The following is an 18,685-nucleotide window of genomic DNA, read 5'->3' as shown; positions in this document are numbered from 1 at the left end:
CTCCCCCTCCCCCTCCCGACATTCACTTTCCTCCACTACCCCGCCGACCTGGCGTCCATTCTGGAAGCGAGCCAGAAACGGAATGTGCAGCTTTGCCTTTTCTTGAAATAAGGAGAGCGGAGAGGAAAAGTGGAAATGCACATATGTATTCAACCGAAAAAAACCAGCCGTCCCTACCAAATAATGTTGTTTCAATAGACACTATAATAAAGCACGCAGGCCCTCTTCTGTTACAAAGAACTTGGAAGTTTTAACAATGTATCTAAAGCTATCTGAATATCTGCTTAAACAAATAATCTCCCTCCACCTTGAGCATAATAAGACACATGGACTTTAAAATACCTTAGCTCTTTGCTTACTAATCCTAAACCAGTGGATATCTTCAAAGATAGCAACAAGCTGGTCCTGGAATTGAATTTTCTTACAACTTTGTCATTGTTAAAGCAGATTCTCATCAAGAGACTTTGGCATAACCTTAGTGCAAAGTGAGGATATTCACTAGATGATATGTTAAATCTCAGTTTCTAATTAGAAACCTAATTAGAATGACTACAGGTGTCATTGACTTTTCTCCAATTGTAAATAATGAGCACGATAGGCCAACACTTCCATCATCTATAAAAACATGAAGCAAAATAAATATACATGTACCAGATGTGACTGGGCAGATAATTCTTCCATATGATATCCTTATTACACACAAAACAATCCTGCAAGGCTTGGCTATGGATCACAAATATTACAGTGAATAATCATCTCAATAATTCATATGTGCTACAAGAGAATTGTGGTTATGGGAGATGGGGAACATTCTGATTCTATATATACAAAAATACACCACAAACATAATGGATGAAAGCAAATGATGTTACTACATTATTCTTCAGTACTTATAACCATTCTTCCAAATATTAATGCTTGGGCAATGTCTTACGATCAAATCAGGAACATGATAAGATTTTAATATTTAAGGGACGCATCACTGAAAGTTAATAAACCTCAGTATCTGAATGGGGACAGCAAACTCATCAACATATATCTATATATATCTATATATCTATATATCTATATCTATCTATCTATCTATATGTAAAGGTATGCGTGCTAGTCGTTTCCAACTCTAGGGGCCAGTGCTCATCTCCATTTCAAAGCCGAAGAGCCAGCACTTGTCCAAGGACGTCTCCGTGGTCATGTGGCTGGCATGACTAGACGCCAAAGGCACACGGAACGCTGTTACCTTCCCACCGTAGTGGTCCCTATTTTTTAACTTGCATTTTACGTGCTTTCGAACTGCTAGGTTGGCAGAAGCTGGGATGAGTAACAGTGCTCAGTCTGTTACGCGGCACTCAGGATTCGACCCGCCAAACTGCTGACCTTCTGATCGACAAGCTCAGCGTCCTAACCCACTGAGCCACCGCGTATATATATATGATCTTTGGTCATTCAGGTTTTTTCCCATGTAGAATTGGAGGTATCAGGGCAACGTTTCAACAAAATCTCATCTGTCATCCTCAGGCTGGTGGCTTCAGCTTCGTTCTATATAGTCAGATTCTATGTTGGAAAAGAATTTTAACTAGTGTAATGTGAACATATACTTTTTACATTTGGGGAAATGAGTAACATATTCTGCCAACTAATCATACTTCTTGAATTTGACAACAGTCCAAGCAGACAGCACCATTACAATGAGACACATTGTACATCTTTAGAGTAACCCAACTGATGACAATAAGGATTACTTTAAATAAGAATACCACTCTGAGCAGTTACATAGTCCCAACATTTCTGTATGTCACCTGTCAGCTACACATTAACTTTAATCGTAATTCTGAAGTACACTGAGACATTGGTAGGAGTCCATGTGTTTGTAAGCCTGTATCACAAATGACAATATTTTCACTTGATCAAACCTTGCTGTACACAGGACATACATTTGAACTTGCAGTTTGTAAGACGTAAAAGAAATACCAACCGTTCAAAGCCTTTTCAACTTCAACTACTACTATCACTAGTCATGAAAACCCAATTTACAGTGTACTTTCCCAACTCTGTTTTTCCCTTTGAAAAGCCAGCTTCCCTCTATTTATGCATGGAGATTTACTGTATACCTGTGTGAATTGTTACACAAGACTAGAATAAAATACACTGAGTCCTAGCTTCAGTTTTGATAGTCATATTTGCACCTAGTACTTAAGAATATTAAAATGATTAGTTATTAGCTTGATACCCAGTGGACAATTTTCACATTCTAAACTACCGTATGTGTATCATTCAAAGCTATTCATAAAGTACACATGTCTAGAGTTTCCATATTTTACATGTCATTCAAACGATGGACTGTTGAGGGTGACCTATCATATATTATCGATACTATACACATATAAATCCATACTGAAATATTAAGCACATTCCAAGTTCTCCCTGCTCGTTGTGTATATTAGAGTCATACAGTCACTGGTGCAACAGAACAACATCATCTGCAAACAGTCCCAGCCCCAGGTGCAGGCACACAACCCCAAATATTGTCTATATACCAACTGAAAATGCAGGAAATAGGTGGTGAAAGATAACCTACCATTTACTTTGCTACGCGTTGTCAAATCATGACAGGAATCAAGTGGACACTTTTGGGGGGGGGATTTGCATCTTTTATGTGCTGCCTGAGAAGAAAATGGGGGGGGGGAGCGGGAAGAAGGGTCTCCTATCTCTGAATATTCTGGCAACTTTACCGCTGAGCACGGGGCTGGCTATACGTTCAGCTGGTGCAGACGGGTGATGGAGGGGCATCTGTCGCCAGCTGCTCCAGCTTGGAGGCATAGCTTCCTCGCATCACTGCCACTTGCACTATATATACATATACATATACATATACATATACATATACATATACATATACATATACATATACATATACATTCATATATATATGAAATCTCAAAAACAATTAGAGATAAAACTGGAAGCCGATTCTCCCGCTCTCTAGCAGCTTTTGTTTCCTGGCACGGCCAGGGTACTTCGCCAGAAGCAAAAAAAAAAAAAAAAAAAAAGAGGGGGGAGGGGGAAGAAGGAAGGAAGCCTTTCGGCTCAATGTCTTATCCGAGCACGAGCGAGTTAAACTGAGGGGGCGTGGTTTCGCTGTCGCTTTGCCCTCTCCCTTTTACCCACCTCGGAGGCGGGGCTTATCCCGGCATAGAGGCGGTTAGCGACGGTTGGGGCCCTGGGTGCCTCTTTAAAATGAAACTGGCCGGGGTTGGGAGTAGCCGAGCACCAAAGTGCGCGCGCGGGGCTGAGGCTGGGCTTACGTGGAGCGAGAAGCCGGTCGGGAGCCGCTGCTTGCAGCAGTGGGCGCCGCCGAGCGCGCGGGGCTTCGAGGGGGGGACGGAAGCGGTGGCGGCGAGCTTTGCCTTGAGGGGGTAGAGAAGCGAGGCGGCGCTGCCCGCCGTGGCTATTCGCTGGCTTTAGGGAGCCACGGGAGGGCTTTGCTATTAACCGGCAAAACACCTTCTCTTAAAACTTCGCTTTTTAAGAACAATCGCGCGGGCTCCCCCCCCCCCCCAACTCCATCTTCTCACTGCCTCCAAGCAGCTCCGTTTTCCCCAATTTTGATCTCTTTCACATTAAACATTCTTTTTTTTTTTAGTCAAACCCCCACCCCCCGATCTTTTTTTTTTGTCTTTTTGGATTTGCGAAAGAAGCTTGAAATAAGCGGCTCCGTTCCCTCGAAGCAGAGGGGGAAATCGAAAGAGGGGGAGGCATTTCTTTCGCTTCCTGAGAGGGGAGTGGTTTTCCTGAAGAGGGAAGCCGTCGAGCTATTCTTAAAGAAAGTTTCTTCTCTAGCCGCCTCCCGGTTTTGTGTGTGTGTGTGTGTGTGTGCGAGCGCGGGTACGTGCTTCGGGAGGGCTAGGCTTTCTTTCGTGCTGTGCCAGCCTTTTTTAAAATTTTGTTGAAAAAAGTCAAAGATCTGGCGAGAGAGCTCCGAGCGATCGTCGCCCACCTGCCCGTTTGTCACAATGTACAATACAGTCTGGGATATGGATCGCGACGATACGGACTGGAGGGAAGTGATGATGCCGTATTCCACCGAGCTGATATTCTATATCGAAATGGACCCTCCAGGTAAAAAACAAACTGTTTTTAGTTTGTGTTCAGATTTTAGAGTCGTGATAGGCTTTTTTTTTTTACCCCCCAGCGTCAGCCATCTGCAGAAGTTCATTGTTCTCTTTTCCCCAGTGGTGCAGGCTTTAGCTTTCCTTTCTGAAAGGGGGGTGGGGGGGGGAGAGGAGAGAGAGAAACCTATGTTTGAATGGAAGCCTGTAAACTTTGCTCTTATTCTATTGTAGTCACCGTTTCAAAAGACTTATCTGGTAAAGATGGAAAACGCTCTAAAATTCCAAAATCTAGGACGTCCGGTTTTCCTGTCCTTCAAAGTTCTGTTTAGTGGATTTATTTACCTACATTACACTGTAATTTAAGCTGCAACCTTTTTTTTTTTTTAAAAAAAGGTTGGTTGATGTGCCAGCTAACTAAATATTTAGTTGTAAACATTTAATACTGCTATTTTCTAACACTTTCTATTTCTAGTTTTCAATTCTATATTGGGTGTCCTGGGGGGGGGGAATCTGGTGTCCAACTCTGTGCTTCTTTATTCAAAAATCTGTCCCACTAAGTTCAGTGGGCTTTTAAGACCAAGTAAGGATGCACATCATCATCATCATAGTTTAAGTATCTTAAAACGGTTAAAAGCATTATAATATTTAATGTGAGTATTTCCATTGTTTGAGAAGTATTATTCTTACTTTGCTCTCACATAGTGCTTCTTTTGTGCCTAGGAAGGAATAGGGTAAGATATATGAGGAGCCAGAGGTTGGTTGAGACTCTGGTGATGTCTTTAGAAATATGATTATGAGAGTTTCACAGTTCTTAAAGCTTCTGTTTTGATGAAATCCTCAGTATGAAAAATGTATTTGTATACATTTTCTTAAACACCAATTTTGTTTAGGAAAAAACAATATTGAAATAAAAATTTTAAATAGAGAAACCATTTTTGCCATTACTTGGTATTATTGCTCTTGGGGGGGGTGCAGATGGGGTGGTCATATTGTAAAGCAAAAGTAATAACTGAAGTCATCGTTGTGAAGCAGATGTAATAGCGTTATACTTTAGACTTTAACCATGGTGATGATGCTTGTTTCTCCTCCATACATTCATTAGGTTACTAAGAAAACGTAACTGTCTGAATGCATGTTCATAAGAGAATTTTCAGGAATCCAAAGTTTATAAAATTAGTGCTTTAATATTTCAGTGAGGTTTAAGCCTCTGATTCTTATAATTTGGGTTTTTTTACAGTAGTCTTCTAGATATTGAAAAACTATCACTGTGGTTCTTTCATTAATATAGTATTGTAGTCTCGGTGTTTGAGTTCCATTGAATTAAGAAGAATTTTCTTAAAAGTAATCATATGTAAGAATTCTGCTGATCACTAAATCAAAAGTGCTCAGTTTTTCACTGTTTTCTTACATGCCATAAACTTTACAGGCTATTATCTTCATTTTATTAATATTTGGAATTTGGTAGGAGTTGTGGTACAGTATGGCAACAAAATTAGGTACCGTAGAAGTTTAGAGTAACTCAGATTGTTAAAACTCTAGAATTTTTTATTTTAAATTTATTTTTAATATATCTTTCCATTTCAGTTAAATCTCACTTTTTAAATGAGATCACATCACAATGCATAACTCAGATCTATCTGCAAATGCATCTAAGTAATCCAACAAAACTAAAATTCATTGTAAAGCTACACTGTTACATTTATATAGTTTTTCTAGGATACAAGCTTTTATAACTTAGAAAAAAAGTTGTATTTCTTTGAAATAAAATGCAAATGAAGCAGATTCTGCATGGGATAATTTTGCAATGTTCACTCCAACTTTAAGATGTCTTAAGGATAATACAAGTTTAGATAGCAACATGTAACAGCTGGTAATGGAGGGTGGCATTAAAGTACTAGTTATAAGTTCATATTTTTAGCTGTGAGCAGGTAATGCTGCTTCTAAGAATAGAGCAAGCAAGTGATTAGAGTACTCCTTATTCCCACCCAAATTTTGATGCTTTATCAGACATTTATCTGGTTTCTTTAAATCCATGAGAACAAGGAACTTGTTCCATGGTTTTTAAAGAAATTGTGTTCTCTGCAAGAGCCATCTGTATGCAGCAATCCTATGGCTGTGTGAAACAATACTGTACTTGTTATGCTAGGTAACTAGGTAGATTGCTGCAGTTCTGATAGGCAGCGTGGTATATCTGTACCTATAGGTGTATTCTTAATGCCTTTCAACTCCTTGTGATCTCTGAATTTTTTAGACTGTTTTAATTAAAAATGGGAAGCTGGCACACTGTAATGTGAAGCTCCAGCCTATGGCATCATATTTGTTTAGAATACTTTTTCTGAGCTCCTCACAGGCCCAGTAGCTATTCAGAAGACTGATAAAAATGGTAGATAGTATACAGCTCAGTGTTTTTGGAAGTTTGCTCACCTGTTCAGAAAAAAAAGACAAAGGTAAATTGGAGGGGTAGAGAACATTCTGGGGGATAGGGGAATAAGGAGTGTGGAGAACAACTTCATTTCTTTCTGTTCCGGTAAAATATATGTTGTGTGGCTGATTATGAACACTGTTACAGCTATTTAATGAATAGACAAACTCCCCATCCCCATGCCAATCATTCTGTGAACATATATAATATGCTCTCAGAAATTTAAATATTTTTTCAAAAAGTTCATTATGTGCAAATTATTCAGATTTAAGCATTTGTCTGTTCAATGCAAGTCTTCATTTAAGCTTTAATCATGCTTCTATTTGTGAATGTAGAGCTAAATTATTATTTTTTTAATATATGAGATGCTTTGGTGGGAGGGGGAGCTTTTGTCAAGAAAGTGTTTCATTATAAAGTATATATCAGACCCTAGGATCATGTATTCCATTTACTGATTTGTTTAGACAAAAGTTTGTGATTTATAACAGGATAGTTTTATTAAAGTTTAGCATTTGACTTCTTCAGAAAAGAACACGATATTCTGCATTTCAGAGGGCTTTGTTGAGTGTTTACAAAATGCTTGAATAGTTAATACAAGCCAGTTCATGGAAAATGAGATGCAGATCTTAAAAAGGTTTTTTTAGGTGCATAAATCTGATAAAGAGAAATAAAAACTAAATGCACAGAGCAAAGAAAATAATATTGGAAGTAATCATAATGGCTATTTGTGAGAATAGGATGTTTGTTAATAATCCTTTAAAACATACATGTTGAATCTTTTAAAATTGACTTTTTAAAGCACAATTTAAACTGATTAATGCAGTACATGAGTGGAGAACAGAGATACACTGAGTAATTTCACTCCTGATGTCTTGGTTAATTAATTGTTCCTCTGATACCTGCATGTATGATGTAACCATGAAAACTAGAAAAAGCCATATTAGGGGTAGAGTACTTGAAATGACCCCATTTCTCTGCTTAATCATTGCCTTCCACTTCAAATAATGCCTGAGTGGGGCTTTATTGGATTTAAATTCTTATAGCTAAGACAACTTCATCTTTTTTTCAAACAAGTTTATTATAATTCTCATTGTTTCTTCTACCGCACTGTACAAATTTTTTGTCAAATGCAAGACTGAAAAATGTAGGCCCAATAGTAGTTTTTTCCAAGATTTTTCTAATAGGTGAAAACTGTTGTGTATTTTAATTGAAGATTTTGGAGATGTACAAGAAATCAATGCATCTAGTCCTGATAGAGAAGCTCCACTCATTTCAGTGGACTAAAAATATGCATAACTTCAGAACAGCAATCTGCATTGCTGATGACATAATTTACTTATTTACAAAAGTGGCATGCCTTTTCAAATACTGACACTAAAAGCTTCCTACAATACAGTGAAGTAAATACAGTAGAATACAAACTAATAATTATTGAATGAGAAGATCAATTATCAATATCAAAAAGTAACAAAACCTGTTATAAAAATTCACCAGGTAAGACACTTAGAATTCAAACATAGCATAAAGCTTATTCCATAAAAACTATATGAAACAGCAGTATTTTAACTTCCTGAATTTTAACTGGAAGGGAGCCATTATAATTTCAAAGATGGAAGGCAAAATGTTCCAGATGCTGAAGGCCATCTCAAAGGCGTATCGTTTTTGGGAACCTATCTTACTTCTTTCCCAAATGGCAGGATATTATAATTTCAAATCTGCTTGTTGTAATAGAATGAGCAGATTTTACATGGTGTCAAAAAAGCCCAGGACCGAAGCCTATATAAGACACTAGACAATCCATGACCCATTAGAACATCTTTTCAGAGATATTTCCTTATCTAAATAGAGAAACAGAATACGAAAAAGAAGAAAAACAATGGGAGGAAAAAAAGCAATGGGAGTGGGAGCCATTTTTGACTTCTTGCTAACATGTCTGCAGCTTACTGCCCTACAGCAGCCAGTGGTGGGACCAGCCCACCCAGCCCCCTGAGAGCTAGTATGGGACTGGCCTGCGTGATCTCCAGAGGCCAAAGGAGGAACCAGCCCATTGGCCTCGAGAGAATTAGGGTGAGACTGATTTTCTGAATCTGAGTGGTTGGCAGCACTGAAGCAATTTCAGCTTTGTCAAATTTCAGTTCTGCGGGAGTCATGGTCTCAGATTTCAGACATATCCTGTATGTTAGACCATTTGAGGTATGACATGAGAATTTTAGTAGTAAATAGATTAGATTGTACTTGGGAAATTGTAGCCAGTGTAGCTCCCATATTAAAGATGCAACTTGGCTATAATAGCTCTCACCTACTAATTATGAGCAATCACATATTTTACCAGGTATATTTCCTGATCTTCAAAACTAACCCAATGTAGAGTGAACTGTAGTAGTACAACTGCAAGGTGACAAGGATGTAAAATACTGTTACTTGTGCTTCTCATTCCAAGAACAGTCTCAGCTGGCACACCAACTGAAGCTAGCAATGGCTCATGGTTCTTCCAGGAGCTAGCTGCAAGTTCGGAAGGATTCCTGTTGCAGATAATCTCCTCTTAGGGAACTTCAAACCTGCCCAGAGCTAAAGATGGAATGGAATACATACATACATACATACATACATACATACATACATACATACATACATACATAGTTTATTAATGCCAGCAGACAATCTCTCTGGCAACATCATGTCAATATTAAACAATATGAGAAGGCTGAATCCTAGAACACCCCACATTGGAGTACCCACACACCCGACTGAAGCCCCTCACTTAAGAAAGAACAGACCAATCCCTCTGATCCCAACAGGTGATATTGAAGACTGTTCAGAAATTCAGGAGGATCAAAAGGATTAGGCTTTTTCTCTCCAGATCCCGTCGTAAATCACACACAGGATAGGAGCAACCAGTGCAATTTCCATCCCATGTCCAGGCGTGTCTGAAAGGGATCCTGCAATACTCTATGACCTCTGCTTCTCTTAAAAGAGAAGATAGGAGATGTGACAGAATTTGTCCCTGTTTGCTGTTTGAGGGCAGGTTCTTCAGGAAATGATTCAGTCTTCAACTGATGGTGATCACTTTTAAGTCAGTTGTATTCAATCCTTGTTTTTAATGAGCATTATTTTTGGCATACCACATTTTGTCTTCTGGAGATCTTCAATGTAAAATAAAATATTGTCAACAAATACAATCTGCTCAGAGGCAATTATTGCAAGAATCAAGTATCAATAGCTTTAATTACCTAACCGTTCTCCACTCTTCTCGGGAGCCTAGAGTAAACAGCATTTTTATCCCACTAGCATTCACTTTCCTGATTAGTATTTGGATGGGAGACTACAGGATCTAGTTTTTGCTGCAGACTATATGCAGAGTAAAAAAGAAACAAAATCCAAGAAGAAAGCAATGGCAAACAACTTCTATACTGTTTGCTAGGAAAACTGTATGAACATGGCTGTGAAGTCACCAGGAACTGAATTTAAGAAAAAGTTTTTTTAAACTAGAGGGATGAGTAAACTAGCTCTCTAATCCCACAGAAATTAGCCATGTCTGTAGTAAGCCTAACATAAACAAACTAGCCTTTTCCTTGTTATGTTCCTCTACAATTAGTATTGAAAGTAAAGACAATATGAATATGGCTTCCAGTAACTTCTGATAATCTTATCTTTCATTCTATTATATATTTAAATAGGTACAAGCTATCTTTTCTGAAAGGTTCCTATACATATAACATGTTCATGTAAGTTCAGTATTGTCTTTTATTGTAATTGAACTTTGTGCCAATATTGTGTGCATCAACTGATTTCAGTCATTTTTTTAAAACAGTAAGTAAATGATGGACAAATATTTTTAAATACTATAGAATAAATTCATGGACCCAGTGATACAATTTGCTCAAATATCTTGCTTCATTAATATTTAATAAAGGGGGTCTCATAATATTCTGGTTGTGGTTATTAGTATTGTAAGTGAGAAAAATTAAATAGCAGATCTTGCTTACTTTTTTTACACATTTTATTGATTTACAACACTAACAAAATAGGGATTAACAGCAAGTCTTTTCATATATTAATAGCTGCAGTTTTCAGTATTTTGATTAAAAATTTACTGCTGTTTAGAATGATGGAATATAATATAGGTTCTGGACTTTTTGCTACAGTCTTCATAGATAATTTTTACACTGACATTTTATTTTAATTAGCTATTTTGCAACTTTTGAACAAAAATCTTCAAAGATATCAAGACATTGGCTGTTGATTAAAAATACTACTATAGCTTAAATGTAGAGTTTAGGAGCTCCTCATTTTATCTTGCATGTTTGTATTTCTTCAATTAAAAGCTTTTTAAAAATCAAAAATACTATATATGCAGATAGTGTTAGGTAGAATTAGGAGTTTCCCCAAATAGTCTGCAAGATCTGTAAACAATGGCGCCAGCTAAGCTTTAAGAAGGAAATTGGGTTTATCTTTTCTCCTTCCTTCTCCCTAGAGGGAACAACCAGGTTCCGGAAGCTTCAGTGCTAATCTAAAATCATTGCTTTAAACAAAAGAAAATGTCCATATGAAAAACAGAGATCAGTTTCCTCACTTTTAGAAGTTCAAGTTAGCTCCATTTGAAGTTAAGCCTCTGGGGTTTTCTGCAAACCAATCTGTTTGATGTTCAGTTGTCCATAGTTTGCAGAGATGCTAGCTCCTCCAAGGGAGATATACCTTCTGAGGGAGGCTCACAGATGTGCAAGTCTGTTTGTTTGGCTGTTAGCCATTAATTTGCAAAGTTGTTAATTATTCTCTCACAACATGAAGCTTCTCAGTATCTTCCAGCTCTCCTCCGCTTTCCTGTGTTCCTAGCTGTTAATTTGGCCCTTAAAATCTTATCTCTTTTAATCCAAGGACAGAGCTGCTTTCTACAATGTTTCCCTTCCCTCATTAATCCTTTTTATAAAGCACAGCTAGAAGACTAACTGATTCATTCTGTCAAAACTTATTTTCAAATCCGGATGAGAAAGCTGGTGCTTCTTCTCTACCACATTATCCTTTTCTTAGCTCCCAAATAGCCTAGTGCAGAGATCCCCAACCTTTTGGGCACCAGGGACCGGTTCCGTGGAGAAAGGTTTTTCTGCGGATCGGAGGGGGCATGGTTTTATGTGCTGACTGCATCCCACGGATGGTGCTTTGCTTGTTTGTGCGGACCGGTTGCTGGTATGCCGTGGCCCAGTACTGGTCCACGGACCAGGGGTTGGGGACCTCTAGCCTAGTGGTATGAGCTACTGAAGATTAGTATATCGGAGAAGAATGTATTGTCTGAACTTGTTTCTGAAACTTGGAGCATTTTTTCATTAGATTTATTACAAGGTTTTTGGAGATGTGTTTCCTTTCTTTTGAACTTTGGATTGCAGGTCTGTTTGGAAGTTTAGCTACTTTCAATAAAGTTTTTATCATAAATGGCAGCACCTTTTTAAATTCAGGACAAATAATCTGCCATCATATTTCATTACTTGGGTCATACGTAGTGTTGAATTGATAGAGTTAAAGTGTTAAAGACCAACACGTGACCCGTGGATTTGTTGATGGCTTGCAGCCATCTCAGAGCCTCATGGGTGAAGAGCTTTTACCGGTATGCCAAATAGTAATTCTACCTTAGCTATTCTACTTAAATAGCTGTATTCGTGCTTCATAATTGAGTATATAATTTCTCATGTAGTAACTTCTGACTGATTGCTATTAGGCTGTGCCTATGGGTGGCACCTGCTCAAGTCTTCTCATTTCCAATGTGTGCATCTTCATTAAAATATGAAGAGCTCTGAAGAATTGGGATGTTTAGTACTGAAGCTTGAGCAAAGGTGAGTTTCAAATTCTGAACACTTTTTCACATAGCTTAGCCCCATTGTACTTTTGTTGATTTTGATTTATGAGTTGGAGGAACATCTCACCTGAGAACTTAAGGATTAACTGTCTATACCAACCACCATTCCCAGAAATTTCCAGATAATTAATATGCCAGATTTATTTTGATGACCATCTTCCATGTATGAATATTTCATAATTTGGACCCAGTGCACTACATTATACTAAGTCCTTGTCAGTTGTGCTAGAAAGAAGCAAAAGAAATACTTTTATGTTCAAGGTGGACATCTCATAACTTAGTATTTTATTCATATAGCATTTTCTATTGCCCTTTCTTTCATATTCTCATTTAGTCCAAGGTCTCCTGCATTTTCAAAATGTATTTGGTAGCATTTGTAATAGGTTTGGGATTTTTCTCTCAGCTGTCTGTCATGCATATAATTCAAAAGGGAAAAATACATAGGAATGCTTTTGGTACTTTTCAGTAAGCAAATGAAAATAAATCCCACCTGTGTCAGTTGGAGCTGATTCCAGTAGTGTATTTTATAATGGTACAAATTCCTTTTACTCTAATTTTTTAAACATTTTTCTGTAAGCTGCCTAGAGTCGCCATGAGTGAGTAGATGGCTACGGTATATAAATTTTCCAAAACAAACAAACAAACAAAATAAAGAAATTTTATAACTTGATTAGTAAGGTGTTTTTTAATTGGTAATCAGTTCCTCCTTCCACATTCTAATTTGCAAGAACAGTTCAAACAATGCCCTCCAGACTGCCTGCATGGACTAGTTCTGGTAGCTAATAACATAATTAAACAGTTTAGGAATAAAACTTGAGCCCTCTTTGACTTTTTCATAGGGATAGCATTATGTCCATAGTTTTTCACTGAAAGGCAACAACTGTCATAAGGATTTTATGTGGTACTAAAGATTGCACTATTTCCACATTGTAGAAATTATCTATCATAGTTGTCTATCACAATTATCATCTGACACCTACAAATCTGCCCAGGCACCAAAGCATATAAACTATATAGGGAGTCACAGTTGCAGTTGCGAGATGAGTAGCTACAGGGCTTTTTTTCTCATAGAACGTTCAGAACGGAGTTCCGGCACCTTTTTTGGATGGAACCTTGTAGGGTAGGCAAGGCGGGTTGTATGACATGTGTGAGTTCCGGCACCTTTTTCTTTTACAAAAAAAGCACTAGGATGGATGGATGGATGGATGGATGGATGGATGGATGGATGAATTAAATAGACAGACAGACATAGAAATAGACATAGATATATAAATTACAATCCCAGGGTGACTCACTGCATCTTTTCTTTGACTCCAACAGTCAGACTGAATTTTTTCCTATGGTGGTCCAATTCCCTTCTTCTGTTCTTTGTACCTTCTGCATTTCCAAGATTTCTCACTTACTTCTGTGGACCTTCAAGTGCATCAAACAAGCCACGCATTTGGGAATAACTGAGAAATCAGTGTGGGGGCTCGTTAAAATTCTTTAATGAGATATTGTGTTCATAAGGCAGTTTGGTATTCACTTCCACTCTGAAAGAAAACCCTTTCTCCAACCTCAGCTGGCACACTCACTAACAGATAAAGTCAGGACTCTTTGAATCAACATCTTTACATTTTCTCTTAGGAGAAACTGTTAACAGAATACCTATCTCTAATAAAACTGGAAACAACCTATATCTAAAAATGCTTTTAATGACACTTGGCTATGGTGACCACCATTTGATGTTTAGTTTCTAACCGATTAGGTGCATCCTTCCATTTCACATAGTGATCGTTGTTTTTTTTTTTTTTTGTAAAGGTTATGGTCCTCTCTCATAGTTTAATGAGGCATTATTCATTGTTTCAGCTATTTAACCTCTTGCTCCCTTATCAGAGTAGTGTTTAATATGTTCAGGGATATCCTTAGTCAGTCAGATCTTACATATTTGAGTCACGTAGCCGCCGTTTCTACAGTTGTATACAGTTTCTTCCCATTTCTTGGCTTGTGATTTTCTTTAACCTCTAAGCAGTTCCTTTTCTTCTAGAAATCTTTTCCATTTATTTATTATTTATTTATTTATTTATTTTATTATTTTATTTTATTTTATTATTTTATTTTATTTTATTTTATTTTATTATTTATTTATTTATTTTCTGAGGGCCAGTTGGTTTTTTTTCCTACAAAAGGCATTAGGATTAGGCCTGCGACTCTTGCCACCTTGATTTCTTCAGTCAGTTCCAGAGCACAGGTACAGCTATCTGAGTGTATTCTGAAGAATGCTGACATACAGCCTCCAGTAAAATGGGCACAAATTGGGAAGCCATTTATTTATTTTATTTATTTTAATTCCATTTATTTTAATTCCATTTTGACTATATCTTTGACATGGGAGCTACTGACCTTCTCTACCATAAGATAGAAATATCTGTTGATTCTATCAAAGTATTTGTTGTTAAAAACTCATAGATTCAAAGTTAATCAACGTAGGTTTTAACATGTAGCCTCTTTTCAGCTGATACGCTTCAGATACGAAGTCAGCAGAATTCATTGATCTCGCCGAATTAAAATCAAAAGTGAACGTAGATGCTTAACCCCCTCCACTACAAGGCAAAGATAAGAACATTTTTTTAAAAAAGAAGTAACCATTTTGATGAAGGAAAAATCAAATCTGTGATAGTACACTTTTAGATCAACTGATAATGTTATGATTTCACCCTTTTGAGTCTTATAACTTCATATTGCACATCTGCCTGCCAAACATACCTAAAGCATACTGGGACATATTTTCCCCATCCCCAGATATTGCCTAGTAGCATGATTAGATAATTTCATTCAGCAGGTTTTTTTAATTCCTCAAAGCTTACACATTGTAATATTCAAAGTAGAAGGTTAGGGTAAAACTCCCTTTAATGAACTGTTCTGTGTTGCATTAGGTGTTGGAATAATGTTTAAAATCATGCACACATCAGAAAAGCAGTTGCAGTATCAGTCTTGGTGCTGCATTCTGGGTTTTTTTTGAATGAATGGCACATCAAAATGTAGTAAATCATAATGGCATCAACTGCATGTCAATGTAGGGTTTACCTTAAATAAAAGGGCATGTTTGCATATTTAGCATAAATATATGTTCATCTCCTTACTGAGTAGGCCCTTTAAAAGTTAGCTGTAGTGTTTTCCACTTGAGATATTACAGTTGATATTACAGCATAAAAGCAAAAAAACTTTTTATTTTTGAAATTCCAATGGCAAAGTTTGATGCTGGCAAATTGTACTTTTGGTTATCTTACTCATAGTAATGAAATAGCCGGATGATAGTATTTGTTAATTAAAAGTGAATAACTTTCTGGAAAAATAACCATTACTTCAATTTGGACCAATTTGTCTGTTTTAGTCAAATGTATTACTTCAAGCTATACTTAAATTACTATACTCGTTTTTTAATCTGAGTGAAATTAAACAGCATTTCTGGCATTATGTTTTCTTCAACAAATAACCAGTGTGACCTAATAAAACAGTGAGACTTTGATATCTTTTCTTTGTGGTAACGTAATCAAATGAACACAAGAGCAGCAGGTTTTGGCAAAACTCACACCCCTGTGGCTGGACATGACAGCCTATTGATTTGCCATGTGCAGGACTCTGTGGTGAGATACACAATCCTATGCTGCAAACATCTGCTGACTTCACCTTCCAAATATTTAACTGAGTAACCTGTAATAGATAATAACTTTTATTTGTGGATCTATCTAGACTGAGATCTAAAGGAAGATTTATCTAGACACTAAGGTAACTTTTTTAAAAAAACACAGTTCATTTGTACACATACATTTATTTATTTATTTTATTACATTTATATACCGCCCTTTCCCGAGGGACTCAGGGCGGTTTACAGGGTAATTAAAAACCAAAAATACAAAAGTTAAAAACCAAATTTTAAAAAGATTAAATTTATCCCTGTATAAATAAAACCCCAATTAAAATAAATTAGTCCTCAGCCTGGGCCAGAGAGCTCGAAGAGCCAGGTCTTCAGGCCCCGGCGGAACGAACGGAGGTCGGGGGCAGTCCTCAGCTCCACTGGCAGCTGGTTCCAAAGGGCAGGCGCCCCCACAGAGAAGGCCCTATCCCTGGGTGTTACCCGCCGGCAATCTCTTACCGGTGGCACCCTGAGCAGACCCTCCCTGTGGGAGCGCACTGGACTATAGTATATTTCATTAATCATTGCTACCTTCAAGAATGTTAAATTAGTTAAATGATCAAATAATTTCCAGAAAATAGTGGTCTTTTTCCAAATTAAAATTACTATAAGTTCTCTTTAGTAAAATGCTATGGCATTTTTCTGTGTTCGTGTTTGTTTTAATCAGCATAAAGCACTATATATATATATATATATATATATATATATATATATATATATATATATATATATATATATATATATATATATATATATATATATATATATATATATATATATATATATGTTGTCTTGAGTTTCTAGAAGATAGGAATTAATTAACTACATTAGAGGAATGGTGAGCTCTTTTTCCAGGGAAAAGTGGTTTAAAACTCAGAATATAAATAATTTCTCAAATGTTAATTCTATTTATCTCAGGGACTGTAAATACACATTTAGAAAGCTGACAAATCCTACCATCATTCTTCAGAAATTTGGTTTAGGCAACTTCTATGCCAGTCTTAAGTAACTGATAACCTGCGTCATGATAAAGTCATTATTCTTTAAATGTAGCTCACTATACATAGCACCTTCTTTCTCCTGAAGTCAGGTTGCAGCCCCTTCCTTAGATTTAGATGAATGCAAAATCATGACTAATCTTCTCCTTATATCTGGGGCTCACATGAGGAGAATGTTGGTTAGTTGTGGTTTTGCATGCATCTAAATCTAGGGAGGTAAGGGCTCCTTAGGAGAAAAAATGGTGTTAGTCATTACAATGTTTGGTAAAACAAAAAAGCATCTACATTTTGTGGCATCATAAGGCAGCAAATGTGCCATTATTCTCTTGCAGTTGATTGAAATGAAGATTGCATTCCAGTTCCTTTTCCTGTACATATTGAGGGAAATCATGTTTTCAGGACTATTTGTATTCTGCTTTTCAAAACCTCTCCTCTGGTAAAAGCAGAGTGCACAATAGCATTAATTCTAGACCACTTTTGTGGTCCCTCATTCTGTCTTTTGATGATCAAACTGTGGAGAAATAGAGGAGACCTAGCTGAAAAAATTGCTACAGTGCTATCAGGAATTGCTTTTGTCAGTCTTAAAAGTCTGAAAAATGAAGCGGCAGAAGTGTTGTCCCACTGTTCCATCGCTCCCCAAAAAAATTGCAGAGGAGTGCGTGTCTCATTCTTTTGATACTACTATCATAATATGGCAGGAAAGACAAATAAGCAAAAAACAGAACCCGAAAACAAAGACTATAATAGTTCATTAATGATTTTCAGAATTAGTTGAAGCAATTAGAGAAGTTCTTCATAAGTGCAAATTAATGAGAACAGTGAAAATGTTCTCTAGGGGTACCTTTTGGTGCAAAAAGTACCATCTTTCTTTGGCTTCCTTATTATAAACAATACCGTCTTGGAGAATATTTTGAAAAAAGGCAACCAGAATGTGTTTTATGATTATTGGATTTCAGCTTACATCTCAGCCACATTTATTTTACAAGTGTTCATTTGGAATGAAATAATAAAGATTCCAAATAGCAAATGTTTCAATACATGCGTGTAATATCTATCTTCTCTTGTTCTACCAGTTTTGTTTTGTATAATAATGTGGCTATTTGCTTTGAGTGCATACTAATACTGCTTCCCTCCTTCCCCTCATCCTAGGGATGAATATATTTTAGATTGTAGCTTGAGGGAAAGGACTCTCTTTTTATGGTTCTGTATGCTGCAATGAGAGACTCTCCTGCTCAAGTGTGAGATATTAAATAAATAGTACTTTCCTCCAATTGAGGCATATTTAGTCATTTATTTTCATCTTATTTAATGTTTTATTTTACAGCTTGCATTTTATTATATTGCCCTGCAAGTTGTTTCGAAGCCCTCTTCAGAAGGGGCATATCTTAAAAGGCAGGAACAAAATCATAAATAATTTGGTTCCTAAGACAGACTGACTTTTAAAAAACCTTTCAATATTGCATTGAATGGAATGTTTTTGTAATAGTCAGAAGGCAGAATAATCCGCATTGTACAGTTGGCCTCTATCTGGAATAAGAAAAACTGATTGGTCTGGAGGTTACTTACTGCATCTGGAAAAGGTAGTATTTCTGAAGAAAATCATAATCATAATATTAAAGTTGGAAGGGACCT

The 18,685-nt window shown here is 36.9% G+C and overlaps 1 protein-coding gene across 1 annotated transcript in view; it reads left to right on the top strand.

Moving 5' to 3' along the window:
* Positions 1-3,213: 3,213 nt before the first annotated feature.
* Positions 3,214-18,685, top strand: part of LOC310637180 (phosphatidylinositol 3-kinase regulatory subunit gamma) — a 41,098-nt gene continuing 25,626 nt past the window's right edge. The window contains exon 1 of the mRNA XM_083357508.1: positions 3,214-4,116. Coding sequence (XP_083213634.1) covers positions 4,011-4,116 — 106 coding nt within the window. The 5' untranslated portion in view covers positions 3,214-4,010. The remainder of the gene's footprint in view (positions 4,117-18,685) is intronic.

Source organism: Vipera ursinii (assembly GCF_947247035.1).
Source record: "Vipera ursinii genome assembly, chromosome: 3".
Lineage (NCBI taxonomy): Eukaryota > Metazoa > Chordata > Lepidosauria > Squamata > Viperidae > Vipera > Vipera ursinii.
This window is presented reverse-complemented; position numbering and strand designations above follow the sequence as displayed.